Here is a 24,219-nt window from a genome sequence, read left to right on the forward strand (position 1 = left end):
GTGTCAACTTGAGCCAGTGACTTCACCTCTCTGAAACATGTGATCTCTCTGGCCGTTGGACACTTAACTCCAGGATCTGTATTTTCTCTGCACTGTCACTTTTAAGAGACAACACTGCCACCCATCCTTAAAATGCTCTTCCACAGTGAGAAATCCCACAATAAGAGATAAAAACACACTGGGATTGTGAACGACTTTCTAGTCCTTCAGGATAGTCCCATTCCCATTCAGCTAAGTTTGCTCTTGAAGCATTAACATCTCACACCTCATAGAGACTAATTAATCAGATGTCAAGAGTAAGAACCCTGGGTTCAGGAAAAGGAAGGCATTTGTAGTTAAAGCTGGGAAGACCAGTTTTCCAGGTCTCATGGGCCACCAACAAACCCAGTTCACATCCCAGGTGTTGATGACTGCTACAGTCAAAGGGGGTCCCAAATGTGCTAAGTGGTTTCAGTTGTGTCCAACTCTTTGCAACCCTATGGACGGGTTCCTCTGTCCATGGGATTCTCCAGACAAGAATACCTGAGTGGATTGCCATGCCATCTTTCTGACCCAGGGCTCAAACCGTCATCTCATATCTCCTGCACTGGCAGGCAAGTTCTTTACCACTAGCACCACCTGGGAAGCCCAGGTCTACAATTCCTGTGCAGAAAGTCACACTGCTTTACATGATCCTAGATTGAGAAAGGGTTACAGCCCTTTTCCTACAGTAGCAAATATGCTCAAAGAAGGGAGCTTTAAGCATCTAAAGAAACCTAGTGTGTGTGTTAGTCACTCAGTCGTGTCCAACTCTTTGCAACCCCATGGACTATAGCCCACCAGACTCCTCTGTCCATAGAATTCTCCAGGCAAGAATACTGGAGCAGGAGGCCATTCCCTTCTCCAGGGGATCTTCCTCATTGCGGGCAGATTCTTTACCCTCTGAGCCACCAGGGAAGCCCAAAGAACCCTTACCCAACTCCCGAAAGAGGAGCATTGCTTTTCATTCCCCCTCCCTCCCTGGCTCAACTTTCTCAGTCTATTCCTCCTCTCTTGAGGAAGCTATGGATCCATCTACCTCCAAAAACAAGAGCCCTCCCCTTCCCTCTTAGCCTTGAGGTCCCAGCTCCAGCTTCAGCTTCCAAACCAGTTCTGCCATCTTCCATTGGCTCCCCGGCTCCCTAGGGCCCCAGAGCAGAGCCATCCTCCTGGGGAAAAGGGGCGTCCTTGTTGATTGCTTAGAGGGAGGCTTGTGTCATCATCTGTCCACCAGGTGGCGTACACACTCCTGCAGCGCAGCTCATTCGGAAGGCCAGCACAACCCCCTCCCTAGCACACTAATTATGCACCTGCCCTCGGACCCCAGTCCAGCCTCTCACTTCCTTCCCTGGGGCTATTCTGCCACACTCCCTCTACTCTCCTCCAGCCGGCTCCTCCCCCTCCCCCAGCTCCTGTCTGCTCCCCAACACCAGCAGCCCCACACCCTCACTCCCTCTCTCTGCCAGCCGTGCATCTGGCGCCCCCGGGGAGCCACTGATTCTCTGCCTGTCGCCTCAAGATCCTGGGCAGAGCGAGAGGGGCCCCCAGCTGCGGCTTGGAACACACACCCCTCCAGTCAGCATCCTTCCTCTGCCCACCAGGACGGCCAGGAAAGGGTTTACCTGAAGGCAGTGCTCAAAAATTCCCCACCTGGCAAGGATGGCAGAGAGACCTAAGACAGAGATGGAGAAGAGACAGGGGCAAAACCAGAGGCTGGTACAGACAGAAAGAGAGACAGAGACACAGAGATGGAGACAGGGAGTGGGGTGTGTGTGTATGTATGAGAGTGAAGAAGCTGGGGAGAGGAAGCTGTGACCTGAGACTAGCAAAAGGAGGCGAGGTGGGGTGGGTCAGGACTCCGGAAAAACAGGATGGGCTTCTGTCCTGGGTACCATGGGCATGAGTGTGCCGCTACCCACTACGACCTCAGCAGCCCCTGTGTTTGGCACTCGGGCTCAGGGTTCTGGATGGAGCCTTGTGGCCCGTGGCCTGGCTGTCCCTGCCTCTCCCTGCCTCCCTCTCTGCCCCACCTACACCCAGGTTCCTGGTCCAGGCTCCTGTCTGTCTCTCCCAGAGTATCTGTGTCCACTTCATCTTCTCAGCATTCCTGATCCTTGTTTTGTGTCTTGTCACATCCATGTGTCTGTCTATCTGTTTATGTGTGCCCGGGCTTGTCTTTTGGACTGCCAGTGCCAGCGTATACCTGTGTGTGTCCATCACTGTCTGTGAATGTCCACCTTTCTGCCAAGGCAAGGAAGGTAGGGTCGGCTCTGAGTACCTGGCTGGGTATGCATGTCTCTTGATGAAAGTTGCATTTATCTCTTGGGTCTCTGTGTATGCACACTCTGTGTAAACCGACGGTGTCCATCTACGTGGACCAGTGCCGCTAGGCATGCACCTGTCTGTGTATGTGTGCGCTGTTCTCTGTGTGAATGTGTTTCACTCTGCCTGTGTGCTCGCCTTTACTGTGTGGCCTGCCCCTGCGAGGCACCTGCGTGCATGCCTGGAGGCATGTGTTGGGGTCTCCCAGTATGCATCTGTCTCTGTCTGTTTGCTTGTCCCTATCTCTCCTGCTGTCGAGGTGTCGGTCATACCACAACCTCAGCCACAGCCTCAGTGCATAGCAACAGCTGACAGCTGAAGACTCCCTGGGCAGGAGAGAGAGAGAGACTAGGGGGAGGAGGGAGCTGATGAAGAAACAGCCAAGAGGATTGGGACAGAGACAGAACCAGACTGGGGACAGAGACAAGGACAGGGCTAGAGGAGAAAGGGGAGAAGGATCTAGAGCGACTGATGGTGAAAGATGGGACCCTGGGCGGAAAGGGATGGATGGAGATCGCACCAAGAAGCCGGGCCGTTGGTGCGGCTCCTGCCCAACCCCCACGCGGGGACGCTCTGGGACGCGTGGGGGGTCAGCAGAGGGGGCGAGGGGCAAAGGTGAATGGCGCGTCTAGCGGAGGGGTCCTGAGACCGCAGAGGGGCCGTGAAGGCGGGGGTGGGGGCGGCGGGCACCGTTTGTCAGCCCTATTGACAGACGTGATGGGGTTTCCGTCCGTGATCAATGATACTCATCTCCGGGCCGAATGAGCCGCGGGGCGCCCATCCATCCCCGTCAGCGCCGCGCGGCAGCAGTTGCCCGGGGCCCCGCCCGCCCTCACCTCGGCCCCTGCCCTGCTCCTGCCCGGGGACGCTCCAGGGCCCGGAGTACTGAAGAGGCCGGGAGCTCCGAGGGACCCCGGTCTTGCTGGGCTGTTGAGCCTCGCCAGCCTCCCCATTCTCCGTGCCCCGCTTCGGAAACAAGGTCCCGGAGCCGGGAGCCCCACCCCCGGCCCTGTTCCTCAGCGATGCACCCACCCAGCCTCTCGGGTCCGCGGCCCCCGAGCCCCGCAGCCCGCTCCGCTCCGCACCTGGGCCGGGGGCGTGTCTGGGGCGTGTCGGGGTGAAAGTCACCTTCGGTGCCCCCGGCCGGGCGGGAGGGGGCGCGCGGGGCGCGGCCGGGATTGGAGCGCCGCGGAGCCCCGCCCCCCCGCCCGCCCGCCCGAGTCCGACCCAACTTTCTCCCCCGCCCGCGCCCCGCCCCCAGCACCGCGCTCCGCGCCTCTCGCCGCTCAGTCCGCGGGCCGCGCCGCCCGCTCCCGCCGCTCCGGCAGCCACCCCGCGGCACGCCCGCCGGGGCCCCCAGTCCCCAGGCCCGGCGCCCGCCCCGCCCGGCCGCCCGGGAAGATGCGGTTGCTCCCGGAATGGCTTCTCTTGCTCTTTGGCCCGTGGCTCCTGAGGAAGGTAAGGGTAGCTGGGAGGTAGCGCGAGCGCGGGGGTCCCGGACGCCAAGGTCCCAGAGTGCGAGGGGCTCCGTGCGCCCGCCTCGTCTACAGCGCAGAGCGTCCCAACTTTGCCCGGCTCAGGGTGGGAGAAGGGGGGGACGCGGACAGACAGACTCCCGGTTCGGGATAGGCGCTCTCCCAGCGCAAGTTGGCTGAGGGTCCTGGGTGGGGTGGGGTGGGGTGGGATGGGGGGGTGCCCGGGCGGAGGCCCGACTCAGATCCCGCTCCAGGCGAGGCGGGGGAGGGGACGAAGCCAGACCCACGAGTGTGCCAGACGGAGCGGGAGTGCGAGACAGACAGACGAGCCAGCAGGGTGTCAGCCTTGCCGTCTTTCCGCGCCAACCTCACTCGCCTTCCTCGCTGTCTGTCCTTCCACCCCTCCACCCCCGCCTTCTCATTTCTCTCCTCTGCTCTTGTCACAATGCCAGGTGGGCACTGTGCTCTGAGCAGCCTCGGCCCGAACACACGCGCGCGCACACGGACCCACACAGATACCGCCGAACTTGGCTACCATCTCCCATCGCATTTCCCGCGGAGACACTGTCTCCCCTGCACAACCTCACAGACACACCCCTCTCGCGCGCCCGGCGGGTAGGGGGTGTGGGCTGTCTGGGCAGACTCTCTCCTCCCGTCCTCTCCCGGCTCCATCTCCCCGAGCCTGGCCTGTTTCCCTGAAGCTCCAGGGCGAAGACAGGCTAAAGGGGCCCAGACTTGATCTGCGTCCCTCCAGACTTAGAGGTTTCAATTCGAATACACCGGCTGCTCATGTGTGCTGCTGTGGAGTGTGGGGGTCAGCGTGTGCGCCTGTGCGTGTGCCTGTGTCCTGGGCAGCCAGGCTTGCGTGTCTAGTGCTGGCGTCCAGGGCGTGTGTATGCTGGTGTGGAGTGGAGTGTTGGCTCTGAAGGGGTGAGCGTGAGTCCCTGCTTCACAGTGCAGCCATCTGTGCCCCGCTGTGCATCCCACAATGGGGGCCTAGGCCCTGGACCCCTATCTTCTTACACCAGGCCCCTGCCTCTGACTTTCCGGTTTCCTACCCTAAGTGTGACCCACCCAGTCTGGGGGCAGACAGGTAGCTCCCCAAAGCCCTATTCCCTGCGTCCCAGCCCTCAGACCCTACAGAGTCTGGAAGGGGTGTAGACCCCCACACACACACTTAGCCTCCCACCTGGTCATTCAGATGGCCTTCAGCAGCTCCAGCAGGGCGGGGGCCCTTAGTGAAGCTGGTGACAGAGCTCCCTGATTCTCTCAAACCAGCCTGGTGACCTTGAGGGGCTGGAAGGTGGGGGGAGAAGCCCCCTCCACAAATAGTTTCCACTGGCAGGAGCTTCTTGGGGACCTGCTGTCTAGCTCTGCCCTCGTAGAGCACTCTGGGAGGGGGTCTCTGCCCCACAACCCACTGGGATGTGAATGCCCCAGGGGAGAGGTAGTGGGGCTGGATGGTCCTCCCCTGCCCCTGCTTCCTGCTCCTCCCCACTCTCCTCTCCAATCTCCCCATCAAATAAACTCCCCTGTGGACAGATCTGGTTTAATTTCCTTTGCCCCCTGAAGGGGAATGAAACATCTGGTGAAGACTTGAGGGAGAGTGAGCGTGAGGATGTGAGCAATGGGGATCTGAGTGTGTGAGAGCTGCTGCTCTGGGCCTACGTGTTGGAGTCCATGGAGGAGAGGGTGTCTGCCATTTAGTGCGGCTTGTATGCATGTGAGAATCTGTGTTTGCATGTACATACAGACTGTGTTTGCATGTGTATAACTGTGAAGGGGGATGTGTGTAGGACAGTGTGTGTCTGACTACCTCTGTGTGCTCATGTGTGGTGTATGGTGTGTGCACATGTGTATGCACACCTCGGAGTTATCAAGGTGTGTCTCTGGTGCACATCTATGTGTTGGGGTGCCTGTGTTGTCTGTATGTGAGTCTCCGAGGCTTGCGTGTGTCTGCGTTCTTGTCATCTTGAGTGCATTTGAGTGTGGGGATGAGAAGGAAATGGCAACCCACTCCAGTACTCTTGCCTGGGAAATCGCACGGACAGAGGAGCCTGGCAGGCTATAGTCCTTGGAGTCACAAAGAGTCTGACACGATTTAGGTTCAAAAACAACGATAATGAGATTGTGAGCCTCAAGATGTGTTCATGTATCCGAATGTGGCTTGTGTGTGTGTGCGTGCACTCAGGGCTGTCTCAGTGCTAGGGCTGGCACTGGGCTGACACTGAGTAAGAGGCTGGTGGGGGACAGTTTGCAGGGAAACCCTAATTGTCCCATGTTAAGCACCTTGCCTTCTCCCATCTTGCTCATGGGCCCCTCCTGCAGGCACCCTCTCCCTCCTCCCTCCTTGCTTCAGGCTCCTGGTCTCCTACGGGGCCTGTGACTCCTGGCTTCCACTGCCCCTGGGGCTCTAGCCCAGGCCTCCTACAGGATCTTTCCAACACGGTCTCTGACTTCTCGCCCTCTCTGTCTCTGTCTTCCCCACCCCTTGCCAAAGCAGCCACCTACTGGGAGAAGCAGCAGGCGATCAATAGTCACTAATCACTAATCACTAATTACTAATTAGCTGGGGGAGGGCAGGGGCGGGGCCCTATGGGACCTTCCAGCTCTAGCCTGCCTCAGGAAAGGATTAAGCTGAATTGAGTCTCTCAGCACTGGCTGGCCCCAGCCCTGCATCTAGCCACTCCCTCCTGACTCCATATCCCCTTCTAACCCCCCAGCTAATCTCTGGCTGGGCCACTTAGGCACGTGCAGCCTGGGCCAGGGCCCAGAGCTGTCTCGGGGATCAGGGGCTGCAGCTGAGCCAGGAGCATAGGCCAGGTGGGGCGCTGATAGCTCCCTTGGGTCAGAGCCCCTGAGTAATGGAGGGGCACCCAACGGAAAGGAGAAGGTAGACTGTCTTAGGTTTGGGGTAAGGGAGGAGCTGGGGGTCCAGGACTGGGTGGCTGCGGAAGAGGTGAGGTAATTTGGGGACAGAAACAAGGTAAAAAGAAGAGTCACTGGGTTCAGAGACAGTGTCCTTGGGGAGGGGCGAGATAAACAGTTGAGAGAGACCCGGTGAGTGGAGGGGGCATCATCGAGGTCAGAGAGGTCAGAGAGGAAGTCATTGTGAAGGAGGTGCGGAACTTTGGACCGAGCCCTAGAACTCCACGTGGGCGCGGACGGGGGGACACGGTCACGGAGAAAGGGCAGGGTCTGTCGTGGGGGAAGGATCCCAGGGCTCCCGGCTGGCTGGGCGCTGTGGCGAGTCCCAGGGCTTGCGGTGGGAACGAGCTGCGGGCCAGGGATGGGGAGCGGGGAGAGCTTGCCTTGAGCGCTGGAAATTGGCGAGTCTCCCCCTCTCCCTGGCCTACCCCTCCTCCACCTCCACCCCGCCCACTCCCCCTCCGGCTCCGGCTTCGGGAAATTACATCCCAGCTCCGCGGCTCCCACCCACCCCCACCCCCCCACCGCGCCCCGGAGCCCGCGCCTTTATAGGCACATTTATTGCAATAATAAAGTGAGGCGCGGGGCGGGGGGCGGGGGGCGGTCGTTCCCGGGGGGACTGCGCCGGCTCTAGGAAGCAGGGAAATAAAATAAAATAAAATAAAATCAAAATTCAGATAACGGTGAGCCTTGTGCTGCAGGCCAGGAGCAGGCGGGCAGGCGGGGCTGAGGGGGAGGGGGCGCCCGGCCCAAGGGCAGAGCCCGCCCCAGCAGCCATCCCCGCCCCCTCAGCTATAGCTACAGTAGCGTCTGGAAGAAGGTATCTTCACCGGCCGAGACCCCTCTGTGGCCTGACACTGCCGGTCTTCTGCCTTTTTCTCTGGCTTGACTCCCATACCTGTCCTCAGCCCGTCCCCCCATCCCTGTCTCTTATCTCCCTCCTAGTCTCCCATTTCCCATTCCAGCCCCCATTCACATTCCCCATCCCCACCTCCTGGGTCTCTGCATCCTTCAGCATCCCTGTTTCTGCCCAGTAACCATTTGCCACCCCCCTTTCTGGTCCCACCCCCATCTCCCAGTCCCCATCCCACTCTCATTCCTCCCACTGCCCATCCCTCATCCACCACCCCTGTCTCCCCCATCCCCATTCCCATTTTAGTTCCCACCTTGTTCTGTTCCCCATCTTCACTGCCTTGGCCCCTATCCCATCTGCATCCCAGTCTCTGCCCAGTGCCTGTCCACCATTTCTGACCTCCTCTTTCCTGTTCCCATGCCTATCCTTGTTCCATCCTTATCTCTGCACCACGTACCTGTGCCTGCTCAGGCCTCAGTGCCAGTCCCCCTCCATCTCTGGCCCAGTCCTCATCGCAGCCTGTCCTATCCATCCCACCTCTGTCCTCACCCCCATCTCCATCTCTGGTTCCCAGCCAGACCCTGCCTATTTTACCCACCCTGGCTGCGGGGCGCCCCCATCTCTTTCTAGGTGCAAGGCCTCAGTATGCACCTCCCTCTCCTTCCCGGACCCAGGCCTGGAGCGCTGTTCCTTCCCCAACTACTGGGTGCCGTCCCCTCCCCCAGTCAGAGTCCTGAGCGGCCGCCTGACCCACACAGCAGGAGAAAAGCCACCGCGCAGTCCGGAGGCCTGGGGAGGTGCACCCTGCAATGCGGATGGGGGGCCGCAGCCTGATCCTCCCCCATTCCCGGAGTCCCGTCCCCAAAGAGCGCCCCCCACCAAGTGGAGTTTGTTCAGCAGAAAAAGGCATCCTCAACACCCCTTCAATGCGTGGGCTCGCTGCCTGGGGGGCAAAGCACTCCTGGCTCAGCTCCCACCCGGCTAGGGCCCAGAGGCGCCTGGTGAAGCGCACCCCCCACTTCCTCCTGCCACCACACCTCTGCCCCCCCAAGCCGACAGCCAGGCTAGCCTCTCCCCTTCGCAAATGTCACTGTGCCCAATTAGCTTAATTAAACCAGCTCCGAATTGACCAGGGACCCCTCCTCGGACAACACCCTGCTCCCACTCTCAATCATAGAGGGGGAGGGACAGCATCGTGGATTCTAGGCAAACAGGGGCTCCCTTATCACTTCCTTTCCCCCTCCCTCCCACCCCCACCCACAGCTGGAGACAGACCACCTGAAGGGCAGAGGGAGAGAACCATAGTTAGACAGACAGACAGAAACAGAAAAGCAGAATCTCAGAAGAAAATTAGAGACAGAGACAAAAAGAGACTGAGAGAGAGCGAGGGAGAGGGAAAAACAGTGAGAGCGGGAGAGGAGAGGGAGAGCGAGCGTGAGAGCTGGGAAGCCAGAGGGAGGGTTTGATTTTATTTTATTCCATGTTCCCATTTCTCGGCTCGTTTCCTCGCAGACTCTCACCCCTCCCTGACTGCGTTCTCCCCCCAAGGTCGCTTCGGCCGCTCCCCCCAACTCTTCCCTTTTATCTTGGCTGTCTCCAGCGGCGGGTGGGGGGTGCAGGTGCCCAAAGCCCAGGGATTTGCCAGGATCAGAGAAGCATAGACAGCAATTTGTCTGGGATCAGGGTGGGGGGACACCTGGCGCCCCTCACCACCCAGCCAAAACTCCTTCCCTCTCCAGCCCCTGCCTGGGAAGAGTGGCTTCACTGAAGCAGTGGACAGGTCTGGACTGGGTGCAGGATGTCTAGAGCTGTTGGGGTGTGCTGGGGGCAGGGGGCTCAGAGGTATTTGGGGTCATAACAGCAGGTGTAGGGGCTCATGGAAGCCCCTGGAAAGAGCTAGTGGTTGGGCCCAGAGGGGTGAGGAGTTTAGGTGTCAGAATTCAAATGACTCCTCCCAACCATTCTTGGACTTCCACGGGAAGCTTCGGTACACTCCCACCTCCAGTGCCCTCACCAGGGCTCAGACCCTGCCCTCTCTAAGCTCACCTCCTGGAGCCTTGGTCCTTCCTGCTGGAAGGCCCTTGTCCCCTCCTCTGCAGCCCAGGACCCCTTCCCCCCATCCCCTCTCAGGCCCACCCTCTGGGTGTTAGCTGCCAGCTCAAGCTTGTCAGTCTGAGTCAGTCTCTCTTAGCGCCCCCACCCCCCACACCTGAGCTGGGAGGAGAGATGGACGGGAGGAGGAATGAGGGGGGCGATAAATATGTATGACGAGCGGGTGGCGGCGGCATTAATAACCCAGGATCGCAGAGCTGCCGGAATGGGACCAGGCGGTGGAGATTCTAGTCTAGCAGCTTGACTCTGCTGTTCCTGTCCTCTGTGGACACATGGTGTATGCAAACAGAGGGGACACCCATGCTGCCCGGCCTCTTTACCTACTCAAAGCTCATCCTGTAGGCCAGTGTGGGGATCCCCCCACCCCCCCAGGAACATTTGTATACAACCGACATGTATGCACACCCCCCACGGGAACACAATGAGACCACACTTGTTTTATCATACACTGACCCAGCCCTGAGAAAGAGCTTGACACATGGACAGAGGATGAGAGATCACAGAGGGAAAGTTACACCCTCAGTGAATCACACACAGCCACCCTCAGATACATACTAACCCAGGCATACGACTACACCAGTCACAGAGAGGCAACTACCACAACCTGAAACAGCCTCACTCAGATCCAGACACACAGACACAACCAAGCTAGGCACATATACAACCCAGACACCTGTGCAGAGCCACCATGGACTGATACAACAGGCATTCAGCCACCCCGGGCAGACACACACACCCATCACCAGAGGTTGAGACTTGAGCATGCGCATGCGGGCGCGCGCGCACACACACACACACACACAATCATCACTCCAGGCAGATAGACAGATACATACAATATAACAGAAATACAATCACCCCAGATTCACACATGGTACTCCCCCCCGACGCAAACAAACCCGCAAGCAGGAAGGGCCACACTGAATGGCCGCAGCCAGCACGGCCTGACTGACACACCCTGACACGCACAGCTCCTCTCCTTTCCACTCCCTCGCTGGGGCAGCATCTCCATATTTCTTCCTCTCCGCGCTCTCACGTCTCCTTCACTCGGGGCCACCCCCCCACCCCGCCCCGGATAATTGATGGCCCGGGCCTGGCCCTGCCGCTCCCGCCTCTCGATCCATCTTGTACTCGCCCTGCGCTGTCTCCCAGATCGGCTGCCACCTGAGACACAGAGGCGGGTGGGGGGCAAGCAGGGCAGTCCTCCTCTGTACCCCTCCTAGCCCAGGGGAGGACCACCAGGCGGCCTCCCCAAGAGCAGGAGTGCTGGAGGTGGAGAGAGGTGCCCACTAGTAGCCCCCAAGCCTCAGCTTACAGCAAGCATGCAGACTCTCCACTGCTCTCAGCTCCATTGGTCTCCCATGCTCCAGCCCTCAAGGAAGTGGAGGCTGAGGCCTAGGTGGGGGCTCCAGTCTTGGCAAAGATGTGCTGGGAGGTCTCACTCTTTCCTGATGCTGGGCACTGACAGTGGTCATGGCGTCCCTTGCCTGAGTCCAGCTTCTCCACGGTGCATTACTCCCAATCAAGCCAGAGTTCATAGCTCCAGTCCCTTTCAAGCCCACACTGCTTTGGCTCTTTTAGTTTTCTCAGCCCTGGTCAGAGCTCTGTGAGAAGACTAGGATTCTAGTGTCATTTCACAGAGGTAGAGACTGAGGTGGAGACCACACACCTTGAAAGAGCCGCAGGCCCATTCCAACGGGCACTCCCTGAACCACTGCTGTGGCAGCCCGATTCCATTTGTTCTCCCAGCAGCTGTGGACAGGGACCGGCGTGGCCCGGGCGGGTGGCCCCAGACAACTCCAGAGTCTCTCTTTTCCTCCTTCTTGGTCCCCAGGCCGTCAGTGCTCAGATACCGGAGTCCAGGAGGCCGCAGTACCTGGAGCTGCGCCCGGCCACGGCCGGAGGTGGCGCCCCTGGCTATCACCTCCCGGCAGCGGCAGCGCCAAAGTCCTCCAACGGCCTGGGCACCGCGCGTGCCTGGAGCTGGGCCTGGCCGGCTAACCACACAGGGACACTGGCCCGGGCTGGGGCGGCGGGAGCGCCAGCGCAGCGCACGAAGAGAAAGCCGTCCATCAAAGCCGCCCGCGCCAAAAAGATCTTTGGCTGGGGGGACTTTTACTTCCGGGTGAACACGCTCAAGTTCTCGCTGCTGGTCACGGGTAAGATCGTGGACCATGTGAACGGTACCTTCAGCGTCTACTTCCGCCACAACTCGTCCAGCCTGGGCAACCTCAGCGTCAGTATCGTGCCGCCCTCCAAGCGGGTAGAGTTTGGGGGCGTCTGGCTGCCCGGGCCCGTCCCCCACCCGCTGCAGTCTACGCTGGCCCTGGAGGGGGTACTCCCTGGGCTGGGGCCCCCGCTGGGGATAGCGGCGGCGGGGCCGGGGCTCGGGGGCACCCTCGGCGGTGCGCTGACGGGTCCTCTCGGGGGCGCGCTAGGAGTGCCTGGTGCCAGAGAGTCACGCGCTTTCAATTGCCACGTGGAGTACGAGAAGACGAACCGCGCGCGCAAGCACCGCCCGTGCCTGTACGACCCGTCGCAGGTGTGCTTCACCGAGCATACGCAGAGCCAGGCCGCCTGGCTGTGTGCCAAGCCCTTCAAAGTCATCTGCATTTTCGTCTCCTTCCTCAGCTTTGACTACAAACTGGTGCAGAAGGTGTGCCCAGACTATAACTTCCAGAGCGAGCACCCCTACTTTGGGTAGCCTACTCCGCCCTCGCCCGGGGCCCCGAGCTTCCCGCGAAATCCCGGACTCCCTCAAACGGAACCCTTGCCCCTACCCCCCAGCTCCTGTGGCCGCGTCCACCCCTTCCACTCTGGGGGTGGAGAGGAACAGCCCTTCTGAGACTCAGCCGGTGTGGATCCCCTTTTCCTTATGGGGAGTGCCCACGAGGCTGGGAGTAGCCCCCCATCGGCTACAGCCTCAAGTGGAGGGCCCAGAAGGCAGCCCCAGAATCGGCGGGGCTTGGAGGCGGTCCCCGCGTCCCCTACGTCCCCACTGAGTCCTCTTCACGCCTGCCTCTGACGCTGGGCTGGATACTCCCTTTGCCCGCAGCTTTAATAACGCCTTGCCTGGCATCCTCATCCCACCCCTTTACTCCCAGGCGCTTGTCTTCCACCCTATACCCACGTAAAGACCATAAAGGCCTATACACCGTGGCCTATTCCCAATCCCTCTGCCTGTCGTATGCCTGTCCCCATTTCCCCCGAACCCCAATAATTAGGGAAGGGGAAGCAAAACTCCTGTGCTTAGGCGATCCACTCCCCTGCCCTCTGCCCGCTTCCTTCCAGTCCCTGCCAGCGTTGCTCCACCTTCCGGCAGCTTCCTCTCGGTGATTTTTTTTTTCCTGCGCCAAAACAGACGGGAAAGGGAACAAAATAAAGTGAAATCCAATACGCGTCTGTGTGAGACCTTTAGGCAAGAGGGTGGTGGTGGTGGTGTGCGTTTCTGTCTGGCAGAGACCTGGCCAGGGCCTCCTCCCTCGGCGGCTCATGGGGAAACTGAGGCAAATATTGACGTATCTGTCACCTTGGAGGTCATCCAAAACGAGATCAGATTCAGACGAGGACGACGACCCTTGGGGTTGAGCCCTGCAGGAGGTGGGAATTTTCCTCCCAGAGGTGGGCGGGGTGAAGCCGAAAATGGGACAGGGATTAGACCTGAGAGGGGACCACCAGCGGGCTCTCTGTGGGAGGAGGTATAAGGCCCTGAATGGGATGGAGATGGAGGGACCGCGTAGGCGGAGCGCTGACAACCTGCTAAGCTCCGCGGGCTGGCTGGAGGCGGCAGGTGTGGGGGGAGGGGAAACAGAGTTTGCGGCATCTGGAGTCATCGATCTTCCTTTTCCTTCCTAATTTCGTGGGCGCTGAGTTTGCAGACGGTTGGGGGAGGGAGGGAGAGAGGCCTGAAACGAGGGGGTGGGGGAAGGGACGACTGCGAGTTTGGAGGACTGGGCAACGCCACTCGCACTAGCCGTCTGCAAAGGCAAACAAGGGCCCCTTCAGCCAGCTGTCCACCCTCCCACCGCTGCAGACGCAGCTGCTAATTTTATCCGCCCCCAACCCTGGCCCGGGCGTTAATTGGCTGCGGCTTCATTAGCAGTTCTCAAGCTCAGCAGCCCCCTTCCCCTCGGGGGACCCCTGACAACGAGGCTAGGGAGGAGGTACAGACAAGCTGAGGCACAGAACGACACCTCCTCTGTAGCCTTGCTTCGCTTTGAGTCCTGGGTCAAGGTAAGACTGGGAGGCAGCAGTGTTCTCCGGAGGATTGCCCGCTGGCTGCACCGGGAAACTGAGTCAGAGGTGAGTCTCACCCAGACACCTTGAGTCTCACTCGAGTGGAAAGTCAGTAAGGGGAAAATAAATACGTGATGGATGGATGGTGGGTGGGTTGATGGATGGATGAACGAACTGAAAGGAAGAGGGAGGTTGGAAGTGGTTCTGGGTCAGAGATTGTAAGAGGGACAGGAACCGGGCTGACTCCCGACACCAAGCCTATTATTGGAAAAAGCTGAAAGCACCTGAGGCTAGAGTGGGAGGGAAGGAGATTAGAGCTAACTAAGGGTGGACTTCTAAGGTCTGAAATGAGAACCAAGTGGGAATAACTGGAATTAGCAAATTAGCTCATCTGGGCCTCAGTTTCCTCACTTGTGATGCAATAAATAAATAAAATAGTTCTGGACACTAAAAGAGACTTTGCAAGTGAACATGCTTTGCGATGGATTATCCTCCCCCTCTGACACACAAATTGCCTCCACCATCATCCTTTCCTCCTCCTCCTTTCCTTGTTCTTAGGATGTCTGGACACCTGGGAGCAGAGTGAGATGCTCCTGCTGGTAATTGCACTTGTTCACCTCTTGATGTCCTGGTAGTCAGTTATCTATTCTGATATCTCCAGGGCTAAGGCATGCCTAGCCTGGTGAAGGAGTGCAATGTGTTTGCCGAATGAATGAATGATTCAATGAATGTGTAATATTGCTATGTAAGGCAGTGGTTCTCGAAATCACTGCTTATAGAATCACTAAGGAGAAGTTTTGTTGTGTGTCAGTGAGTGGGCAAATGCCCACTCTTTAAGATCCACTCTTTAAGACTTAAAACCTCTGAGGAAACTCTCAGCACTCATATATTTATATCACACAGCCAATTCTGATACCCAGGTTTGAGAACCTACTCCTGGAGGGATCAGTGAGTCCCTCCCCTAAAGCACAAGTCCAGATGAAGTCAGGCTATAAGGAAATCCCTTCCAGCTCCAAGAACCTATAGCCCCAGGGTACAAAGAGAGCTCACTGATTGCTGGAGCATCCAGACTGAATTGGTAACAAAATTCAACAGGTGCAGTGAGGAGGGGGCACCTCAGTCAGCTCCCACATGTCCCAGAAAAGGAGGAGATGGCCACAGAGGAGGCAGGTTTGTGAGGATGAGGTGAGGGTGTGATCCACCCAACAGCATATTTACATACAGTCTCATTAAATCCCCACCACATGTTATTTTATTATTGATTTGCAAGTGGGGAAACTGAGGCTCAAATCAGTAATTCGTTAGTTAGTCCCAGAGTGGAGACTTGAACTCGGGTCTCTCACCCTTCCAATCCAGGGCGCTTTCCAGCTTGTACAGGAGTCTTTGTATTTCCCAGTGAGCCTAATACTGGTTTCCCTGGTAGCTCAGCTGGTAAACAATCTGCCTGCAATGCAGGAGACCCCAGTTCGAATCCTGGGTCGGGAAGATCCCCTGGAGAAAGGATAGGCTACCCTGTTCTTGGGATTCCCTGGTGGCTCAGATGGTAAAGAATCCACCCGCAGTGTGGGAGACCTGGGTTCGATCCCAGGATTGGGAAGATCCCCTGGAGGAGGGCATGGCAACCCATTCCAGTATGCTTGCCTGGAGAATCCCCATGGACAGAGGAGCCTGGTGGGCTGCAGTTCAATGGGTCGCAGAGTCCGACACGACCGAGCAGCTAAGCACAACACATTCACTCAGTAGATGCCCAGAAAATTGCTGTTGTCTGAACAGATGAAAACAAAACAAGACAAACGCTGAAGAGCTTCAGGACAATGAGGAGACAGGACGGCAGTGGATCTCTCATCTTTCAGGCAAGAGCTTCTCCAGCTGGAAAACGAAACTGAAGAGAGAAAAAACTACAATTCCCAAAAGACCCTAAAGGGCCCACCTTACGCATGCGTAGGTCCCGCCCTAATTCCGTGGCTTCCCGGTAGCTCTTTTCGCGCCTGCGCCCTCCGATCGGTCGCCTTTCGACCCCTTGGTTTCCCCAGCCGGAGTTGGTACCCGGATCTCGTGCGACTTTCAATCTCTTGTTGCGATGTTGTCCTTCTCTTTTATTTGGGCGACTCGGGTAAGGATGGGGCTCCAGAGAGTGGGTGACCCGTAGAAAGTAAGTTCTCAACCTATCCCAGTTAGTTCTAAAGATTCACAAACTTGGGCTTCTCTGGGCTTTTAAACGCACGTGGTCAGGGTCCTCCCGGGAGGGGAGAGTGGAGGGGAGTGCGGATGTGCAACTATGGGATCCCTGAGACCCCCGGTGCACGCAGGGTGATTAGGGCCCCTTCTCATTCCGGGAATCAGATGCCCCAGGACCTTGTGACTGTCCGTTTGACGTGGCATTAGGGAAGAGAACCATACTGAATGTCCCGTGGACTCTGTGCTGGCCAGCCAGCACGGTTCTTGGCCTGGACCCTCGAGCTGAGTCTTTCTTGCCAGATCTGAGCCATGCAAATGATGCAACTGGTCACCCCTGCTTGCATCAGGGGTCCAGCGGCTCTGGGCTGGAAGGAGGTGGAAAGAGTGGGGAGCACAAAGGACAAGATACAGGTTTTGGCCCTCTTTCCCAGAGGCTGCTAAAGGTCTGTGTTCCCACCTCCATTGCTCTGGAAACCACTTGTATAGCTTATTGCCCTAATCTTTGCCAGCTTGGTCGCCACCACGCCCACACACATACCCCCACCCCCCACACACCCCCCCACCCCCCGCCACTACGGTATCACTTTGTTAAGGCTCTTTAGGAAAACCATGTGTTTCTGTGGGACTGCCTGGAGTTCCAGAGACACAGGCTTCTAGAGGACAAACTTTGCCCTGAGGTTTTGCAGAGTGTTTTAAGGGCAGAGGTGGAGGGAGATTCTGAGGTGAGCTGAAAGGATCAAATCAGAACCACCCCCTGGATGTTGATCTCAACCTTGGGTCTAGACCTGGTTTTTGAAGATGGAGGTGGGGTTATTGAGAACTGGAAGGACTGACTTTTCAACTGAATGCTGGGTATGGCACCTGAGGATCTGATAAGCATAACTGAGGACTGTTAACTGTTTCTTGTCTGGACATTTTTTCTTTGACCCGAGCTTTTCTTTCCCTAGCCTCTGTGGAGATGTGGTCAGCTGGTTGGGATGGCCATACGGTGCCAGCACAGTGAGGCGACTCAGACTGGAGAAGCAAGCAAGGGCTGGTCAGGCCAGGAGAGTCTATCAGACAGTGACCCTGAGATGTGGGAGCTGCTTCGGAGAGAGAAGGACAGGCAGTGTCGTGGCCTGGAGCTCATTGCTTCAGAGGTGGGGCCTGGGGAGAGGGGCCAGGGCTTATGCCACAGCTGGAAGTAACAGATCATCTTTCTGCTATTTCTCCAGATCTCCCTTTCCAACTCAGGGCCTTCCTTCTGGGCCTCATCTCCGAATCTTCTGCTAATCTCTGAAGCAAAGGCAGGGGCAATCTGGGTTATGGGCAGGGGCATTAGGAAGCCCGCCAGAGCCTCCTGGAGCTCCTGTAGTTTAGTCTGGTCCCTCTTCCATCCGAGGAGGAAACAGAAGCAAGCCTGGAAGCACAGGCTGAGTGGACAGGAGGCCTTGGTGGAGACACCTATCACAGCAGCTGGGTTTCTTTTTTTAAAATATTTATTTATTTGGCTGTGCCGGGTCTTAGTTGCAGCATGCAGGATCTTCCCTGAGGCACATGGGATCCATTTCCTCAACCAGGGATTGAACCTTGGCCCCTGCATTGAGAGCCCAGAGTCCTAGCCCTTGGACCACCAGGGAAGTCCTAGCAGCTGGGTTTCTGAGGAGGATGCTCTGGCCCTGTCCCTGACCTGGCAAGGAATCCTCAATGAACAGAGCTTTCTATAGAACTCGGCTCCTCCCTGCAGCCTGGGGCTCTGGCAGGAGGGGGCTGTGGGGTCCAGGGAAGGGGGCTCAGTACCTTCTGACACTGCCCCTCCCCCACCCCAGAACTTCTGCAGCCGAGCTGCGCTGGAGGCCCTGGGGTCCTGTCTGAACAACAAGTACTCCGAGGGTTATCCTGGCAAGAGGTGAGGGCTAGGCACCGCGAGGCTGGAGGACAGCCTCAGGGACCGTGCTCCCAGTGGGGGACACCCGCCTGCACCCTGCCAGTATGTCTAGAGGATGGTCTTCCCCATCCTTTGCTGCTGGTCCAGGGGATGGGGGCACCCTTTCTCTGTGCCCTGATCTTCGCCCCTCCCTTTGCAGATACTACGGAGGAGCAGAGGTAGTGGATGAGATAGAGCTGCTGTGTCAGCGCCGGGCCTTGGAGGCCTTTGACCTGGATCCTGCTCAGTGGGGAGTCAATGTCCAACCCTACTCCGGATCCCCAGCCAATCTGGCTGCCTACACAGCCCTTCTGCAGCCTCACGACCGAATCATGGGGCTGGACTTGCCCGATGGGGGCCAGTGAGTGTGGGTGGGGTGGCGGGTGGGCTTGTAGCCAGTATGGGCATGGGAGAAGAGTAATTTATTGAACACCTACCGTGTTCCATGCAGATGGAACAGAGATCTCCCAGTCCAGGAGTGGTTGAGGAAGATAAGACCCCATAAGTGTTGCTCAGAGCCACAGGGGTAGAACTTGCTAGGAGCAGTGTTCCAGAGACCCCGGCCTTTGGAGCGGGGCAGGAAGCCAGTGGCTGAGTTGGAGAGTTCCTGTATTCTGAACCTGCCTCCTTCCTCTCCTCTCCTCCCAGTCTCACCCATGGCTACATGACTGATGTCAAGCGGGTCTCAGCTACATCCATCTTCTTCGAGTCTATGCCTTATAAGCTGAATGTGAGTGCTCTGGGGTGTGAGGAGGGAGCTCTGAGGAGCTGCTCTGCTTTCTCTTAGAGCTTTAGCTTTTTGTCTGTCTAGCCCCAAACCGGCCTCATTGACTATGACCAGCTGGCACTCACTGCTCGGCTCTTCAGACCACGACTCATCATAGCTGGTACCAGTGCCTATGCTCGCCTCATTGACTACGCCTGCATGAGAAAAGTTAGTGGTGGGCTGGAATCTCTGCCTTCTCCAAGGGGTGGTGAGGAGACTTGAGAGGAGGGGCCAGCCTTGGGCAGGTTTGTCTGGGCCCTCCCCAGGCTGAGGCCTATCTCTGTCCTCCTCTGTACCCACCTAGGTGTGTGACGAGGTCAAGGCACACCTCTTGGCAGACATAGCCCACATCAGTGGCCTGGTGGCTGCCAAGGTGATCCCCTCACCCTTCAAGCATGCAGATATCGTCACCACGACCACTCACAAGACCCTTCGAGGGGCCAGGTCAGGCTTCCCTGAGGTCTTTCCTTGCCTCTCCCTGTCTTCATGCCCCACCCCAGGGCATGGTTGGGGTTGGATGTGAGTTTGTTCCCACCAGAAGCCCTGTCTAGGATACTTCTTTTCTTGCCCTTGGTAGCAGTTCCCTGGCAGGGGGTTTGGGGGTGGAGGTGAGGTCTGCTCCCCTCAAGCCCTGGAGTCCGGCACACTGAACACCACTGGGCTGGACTCTGAGAGCCGGTGGCGGCCAGGCCAGCCAGTCTCCTCTGCTCTCCCCACCCCCATTCTCTTTCTTGTCTGCTTAGATTCTGACTGCCTACCTCCCACACAGGTCAGGACTCATCTTCTACCGGAAGGGGGTGCAGGCTGTGGACCCCAAAACTGGCCGAGAGATCCCTTACACATTTGAGGACCGAATCAACTTTGCTGTGTTCCCATCCCTGCAGGGGGGCCCCCACAACCATGCCATTGCTGCAGTGGCTGTGGCCCTAAAGCAGGTTGGGGAGCCTACTCTTGTGGGGTGGGTGGGGGCAGGGCCCGGAGGCTCAGACCCTGCACCTTGCTAGCTGAAATTGGAGCAGATGGAGGGAGGTGTCGGGCTGGGAGGGTGTGGGGATGGGGTCCCAAGTATGCTGGGGGTGGTGGGGCAGGAGGGGCCGGGCTTAAGGCGACAGTGCTGCCACCTCTTCTCCAGGCCTGCACCCCCGTGTTCCGGGAGTACTCCCTGCAGATTCTGAAGAACGCTCAGGCCATGGCTGATGCCCTGCTGGAGCGAGGCTACTCCCTAGTGTCTGGTGAGCTAGGGGGTGGGGAGGGGGAAGTGCAAGCCCCTGTAGCCTCAGAGGCCCAGGACTCACCACTGCCTGCTCACTCTCCCCGCCTCAGGTGGCACTGACAACCACCTAGTGCTGGTGGACCTGCGGCCAAAGGGCCTGGACGGCGCTCGAGCAGAACGGGTGTTGGAACTTGTATCCATCACGGCCAACAAGAACACCTGTCCTGGAGATCGAAGCGCCATCACACCTGGGGGCCTGCGGCTGGGTGAGACCTGCGTTCTGGTGGGGGGGGCGATGACTGCCAGATGGACTGGGGCTGTGCTAATCCTCTTCTGCCTCTCTCGCAGGGGCCCCAGCCCTGACTTCTCGAGGGTTCCGTGAAGATGACTTCCGGAAAGTTGTAGGCTTTATAGATGAAGGTGTCAACATTGGCTTGGAAGTGAAGAGCAAGACCAGTGAGTGGATAAGACCTCCCCTGCCCCCCAGCCAGTTCACACTGACTATCTCCCCCTCCTCCAGCTGATCTCACTGCCTTCCCCTAAGCTCTGACCACTTTTTTTCCCTCACCTGTGTCTAGCCAAACTCCAGGATTTCAAATCTTTCCTGCTCAAAGACCCAGAAACAAGTCATCAGCTGGCCAACCTTAGGCAACGGGTGGAGCAGTTTGCCAGGGCCTTCCCCATGCCTGGCTTTGATGATCACTGAAGGCACCTAAGAAACGAAGCCTACGGACTGACATGTCTCCCTCTTCGCCTTCCTGGACAACCTGGGGAGGGGGTGGTAACTGCTCCTCTTCCAGCTTTCTGCTGGCGGAGGCAAGGCCCCCCCAACTTAGGGCAAGAGCCATGTGTAGTTCCACTTCTCAGGATGTGGAGCTGAGGTTTCTTCTTGTAATAAGACTGAGAAGGAGGAGGCTTGGAGCTTTCTGCCCTAACCTCTCCCATTATCTCAGTATTATAGACCCCTGCCCTTTCTTGGGGAGGGGGGAGTTCCTCTACTGAGCGAGAGGAAGGGGTGGGTAGGCACCCTCCTTTCTGTTTCTATCTAATATACTAACCTGCCCTGAGCTTCTGTTACTGGGGGAGGGGGCCCTTGGGGGTCCCCTGAGCCAGGTGGTGATTCCTCTCCTTCAACGTGCTCCTCATTTCCCTCTCACCACCACCACAAGGACCCCCAAGGCTGCCTCCCTCTCCCTCTGATCAGAGGCGACACCAGACGTGATTAGCAGGCGCAACAAATTCAATTTGTTAAATGAAATTGTATTTTGCCCAAGGCTGCTTCTGTTTGATCCCTGGGGACTGAGGGAAGTAGGGGAGGGGTTGGGGAGGCCCAGGTGTGAGGCGGGGGTGGGAGGGGGGTGGGGGTCCAGTGGTACCGAAAGCGGGAGGGAAGCGGGAGGGAAGCGGGAAGCAGCGCAGGCACTGGAGAAGCAAGTCGCACCTTCCTGTGTGTAGGTGCCTCAAGCTGGCCGGACTGTCAGCGACGAGCCTGGTCGAGCCCATCGAGCCAGAGTAGCACCGCCCCCAGGCTGGCGCCAGGGAGCCTGTAGCCTGGGCTAACGTGGGGCCCGCCACGTCATTTGGCACTCAGGCCCCTGCTTGGTCTTGTCTCTCACGTAGGCCACGCTCAACATGTAGCATGGACCCCGCCCTCTGAAGCCAGAGTAATGGGGCAGAGGGGCTGGCATGAGCCTTTTGGGTTAGGCTACTCCCTGCCCTTTAACTGCTCCTCCCCCTCATGGGACTGAAGCTGAGGGTCAGAGGCGCTTCCGCTGCTGGGAGCAAGGGAAGGGGGGTGGGGCTGCCTCCCCTCCTCGTGGGAACCCGGCTGTGTAAGCAGAAACTGGACAGGGTGGCTAGCGTGGCGCCTTAGGGTTGAGGGTGGAGAGTGGAAAAAATGAGTAGGCTGGCTGGTGGTTCACGACGACTGGCACTGCAGCCAGGCTTAGAAGTCTGGCCTGTCTTTCTTCAGTTTCTTGTAGTCAGTGGAAACTGCAAGGAACTATGGAGAGAAAGGGGGATTGCACTGAGTGCCCCATTCTTCCCTCTGCTGGGGTGGGAGGTGCCCAGCTGGGATCAAGAGATGAGCGGATGGCGGTGCAACCCGAAGGCCACTGGGAGGTACCTTGTATTGGTCATTGGGGCTGAGGCGGTTCCAGGGCTCCGGGTTGTTCTTTCTGTCCCAGCTGTGGAGATGGAGGAGTGTGTGTGGGGAGGGTGCTGGTTAGGGTTTCCTCTCTGGGAGCTAGGACTCTGGAGCCTAAGGGGACCCATAAGGTCTGTGCCCCGACTCCAGCACCCTCCATCCTCCTAGGGGATGGGGATGTGTGCATTTCCCAGAGACTGAGAGGGGTGGGGGCACATTAGCAGGTGCTGACAAGTGAGGCAAGAAGGTTGTCAGCATTGTCAGCGTGGGGCCAGGTGACAGACTTGACAACCTGGCCCAAGGATTCTAGCCTCTTCGGCGCCACCCTAGGCCAGCCCCGCAGAGCTGGGCGGTGGAAATCAGGCAGAAATCCCGAAATCCCGAGGTACTGGGGTTGCAGTGATGTAAGACTCGAATTCAGACAACGCCATGGGTGCTCCTGCCTAATGGCAGACCCTCCATTCCTGCCGCCTCTGGCGCGGCTTGGAGTCTCCGCGCTCCCCTGGTTCCAAAGGCGACCCTAGCAGCTCACCCGGCCACACCCCCAGCGCTTGGGCAGCGAGATAGAGGTACCCAAAGGCCGCCAGCGCCCGGCAGAGCGGCGTCGTCATGGTAACGCGGCTGGGAGCGGTGCTAGTTCCGCAGCCCGAAGCCGGCAGAATCTCCAGCTAGTGAGGGTGGGCCCGAGGGGAGGCGGGGGCCTCCCAGGTCAGGAGCAGCCTCCAGTCCCGAGATGTCACCTGCCTGGGAGTCCCCGCAAGGACCATCATTCCCATCATTCCTGAGAGTCCTGTGCATTCCCGTCCCATCTTGCCCCACCCAGGACCCCTTCCTGCGTCCCAAGCCTGGCCTTTACCAGACGTCGGGGCTGCGCAAGGCGAGTCTCAGCAAGTAGAGCGCAGCGCTGCCCATGCCCAGGCAGATGAAGCCGATCATCGGGATGAGCTGCGGGAAGACAGAAAGAACTTTCTTTCAGGGACAGCCCCATCCCAATCTCCTTTCACAAGCTTTTCTGCTCGGCCAACCCCCACGCCACCCCATCCCAGGTCTGGCGCTCCCTCCCTTTGGGGAGAGAGGACCTACAGCCTCCCACCATATTTCCTGCCGTAGTCTCCCTCAACCTATAGCTAACCTGTTTGAGGTGATTTCAAGGGACACGGGGACATATTGCAGGGATGGATTGAGGGCACTGCAGAGAAATACTAGGAGCTTTGGGGAAACTTAGCCATAGGCAGGGTACGGGGAGATTTCGGGGCTGCAAGGGCAGCTAGAGAGTTAGAAGGTAGAATCATGGCTCCTGGGACCAAACTTACCCCGGGATGTCTCTTGATCTGCCGGTAGAAGCGGGCTCCGAGGCTGGTTCCCGCCATAGCGCCTCTCCAGTGTCTGCTCCTCTCCAGCAGCCCCGAGCCCTTGCTCCTCCTGGGGTCCCGCCCCTCTCTGGGGAGGGGTCAGCCCAGCCCAGCCTGGCCCAGCCCCGGCAACTTCATCAGACTCACCCCAACCCCCATCTCTCTCCTTATTGCAGTTCCAGGATCGGCCAGGAAGAGAATTGTTGGGGAGCAGGGGGATTTCTGCCCATCCACTCCACTCCAAGGGGTCTGACTCTGGCCCAGGAGACATTATCATGCTTTGGGCTGGTCCAAGGGAGAGGCCTCCCAGACTCTAACTGAGAGCCCGACTGAGGACGATCCTGAAATGGGGGGAGAGACTCAATAGGGGACAGGCAGACAGACCTCCAGTAAAGTGCAGCTGCAGGGTATTCACAAGTCGGGCGGAGGGGGTGGAGGGATGGGGATCAGGGACAAGTGAGGGCCTCTATAATGTTTCCCTGACACCCCTATAGAGCCACCCAGGAGCTAGCAGGGCCACCTCCCTCCAAGAACAGTGGGAAGGCAGGGGGGTGGGGACAGACAGACCCCAGCCGCTCTAGTCCTGGGTAGCTTCTCCAACTTGTGTCGTGGTTAGCCCAAAAGAGTTTGGAGGCCAGGGGAGCCGGGCATTATCTCAAGCCTGGCTCTGCTGCTGCTGCTGCTGCTGCTGCTGCTGCTGCTGCTGCTGCTGCT

At 58.4% G+C, this 24,219-nt stretch overlaps 3 protein-coding genes across 5 annotated transcripts; 2 read left to right on the top strand and 1 right to left on the bottom strand.

The window, feature by feature from the left end:
• The first annotated feature begins 3,695 nt into the window (after positions 1-3,695).
• On the top strand, positions 3,696-13,108 carry NXPH4 (neurexophilin 4). Its single transcript, XM_040233016.1, has 2 exons — positions 3,696-3,798; positions 11,543-13,108. Exons 1-2 carry the CDS (start codon positions 3,742-3,744, stop codon positions 12,410-12,412), a joined length of 927 nt encoding a protein of 308 aa, XP_040088950.1. The 5' UTR covers positions 3,696-3,741; the 3' UTR covers positions 12,413-13,108.
• A 2,804-nt stretch (positions 13,109-15,912) lies between these two features.
• SHMT2 (serine hydroxymethyltransferase 2) lies at positions 15,913-21,280 on the top strand. 3 transcript variants are annotated; one of them, XM_040233017.1, is made up of 12 exons: positions 15,913-16,057; positions 17,070-17,261; positions 17,931-18,010; positions 18,189-18,389; positions 18,677-18,758; positions 18,840-18,962; positions 19,099-19,238; positions 19,564-19,729; positions 19,927-20,026; positions 20,118-20,273; positions 20,356-20,463; positions 20,586-21,069. In XM_040233017.1, exons 1-12 carry the CDS (start codon positions 16,025-16,027, stop codon positions 20,711-20,713), a joined length of 1,509 nt encoding a protein of 502 aa, XP_040088951.1. In that variant the 5' UTR covers positions 15,913-16,024; the 3' UTR covers positions 20,714-21,069. The 3 variants fall into 3 exon arrangements, with proteins under 3 accessions (XP_040088951.1, XP_040088953.1, XP_040088952.1); XM_040233018.1 differs by having other exon boundaries at positions 15,982-16,057; positions 17,055-17,261; XM_040233019.1 differs by lacking the exon at positions 17,931-18,010 and having other exon boundaries at positions 15,961-16,057; positions 20,586-21,280.
• Positions 21,247-23,578, bottom strand: NDUFA4L2 (NDUFA4 mitochondrial complex associated like 2). The gene is made up of 4 exons (XM_040233020.1): positions 23,467-23,578; positions 23,010-23,098; positions 22,133-22,193; positions 21,247-22,009 (listed from the first exon to the last, which is right to left on the bottom strand). Exons 1-4 carry the CDS (start codon positions 23,521-23,523, stop codon positions 21,953-21,955), a joined length of 264 nt encoding a protein of 87 aa, XP_040088954.1. The 5' UTR covers positions 23,524-23,578; the 3' UTR covers positions 21,247-21,952.
• Positions 23,579-24,219: the final 641 nt, after the last annotated feature.

This window comes from Oryx dammah, unplaced genomic scaffold (assembly GCF_014754425.2).
Source record: "Oryx dammah isolate SB20612 unplaced genomic scaffold, SCBI_Odam_1.1 HiC_scaffold_29, whole genome shotgun sequence".
NCBI classification, from domain to species: domain Eukaryota; kingdom Metazoa; phylum Chordata; class Mammalia; order Artiodactyla; family Bovidae; genus Oryx; species Oryx dammah.

What these genes read in the sequence shown, in the direction of transcription:
- SHMT2 (XM_040233017.1), top strand. Translation starts at nt 16,025, where the DNA reads ATGTTGTCCTTCTCTTTTATTTGGGCGACTCGG. An exon ending in TGGAGCTCATTGCTTCAGAG is followed by an intron (nt 17,262 to 17,930) that starts GTGGGGCCTGGG and finishes CCCCCACCCCAG; the next exon opens with AACTTCTGCAGCCGAGCTGC. An exon ending in TGGCTGTGGCCCTAAAGCAG is followed by an intron (nt 19,730 to 19,926) that starts GTTGGGGAGCCT and finishes CCTCTTCTCCAG; the next exon opens with GCCTGCACCCCCGTGTTCCG.
- NDUFA4L2 (XM_040233020.1), bottom strand. Translation starts at nt 23,523, where the DNA reads ATGGCGGGAACCAGCCTCGGAGCCCGCTTCTACCGGCAGATCAAGAGA. An exon ending in AGATCAAGAGACATCCCGGG is followed by an intron (nt 23,099 to 23,466) that starts GTAAGTTTGGTC and finishes GTCTTCCCGCAG; the next exon opens with CTCATCCCGATGATCGGCTT. An exon ending in TTGCGCAGCCCCGACGTCTG is followed by an intron (nt 22,194 to 23,009) that starts GTAAAGGCCAGG and finishes CCATCTCCACAG; the next exon opens with CTGGGACAGAAAGAACAACC.
- NXPH4 (XM_040233016.1), top strand. Translation starts at nt 3,742, where the DNA reads ATGCGGTTGCTCCCGGAATGGCTTCTCTTGCTCTTTGGCCCGTGGCTC. An exon ending in GCCCGTGGCTCCTGAGGAAG is followed by an intron (nt 3,799 to 11,542) that starts GTAAGGGTAGCT and finishes CTTGGTCCCCAG; the next exon opens with GCCGTCAGTGCTCAGATACC.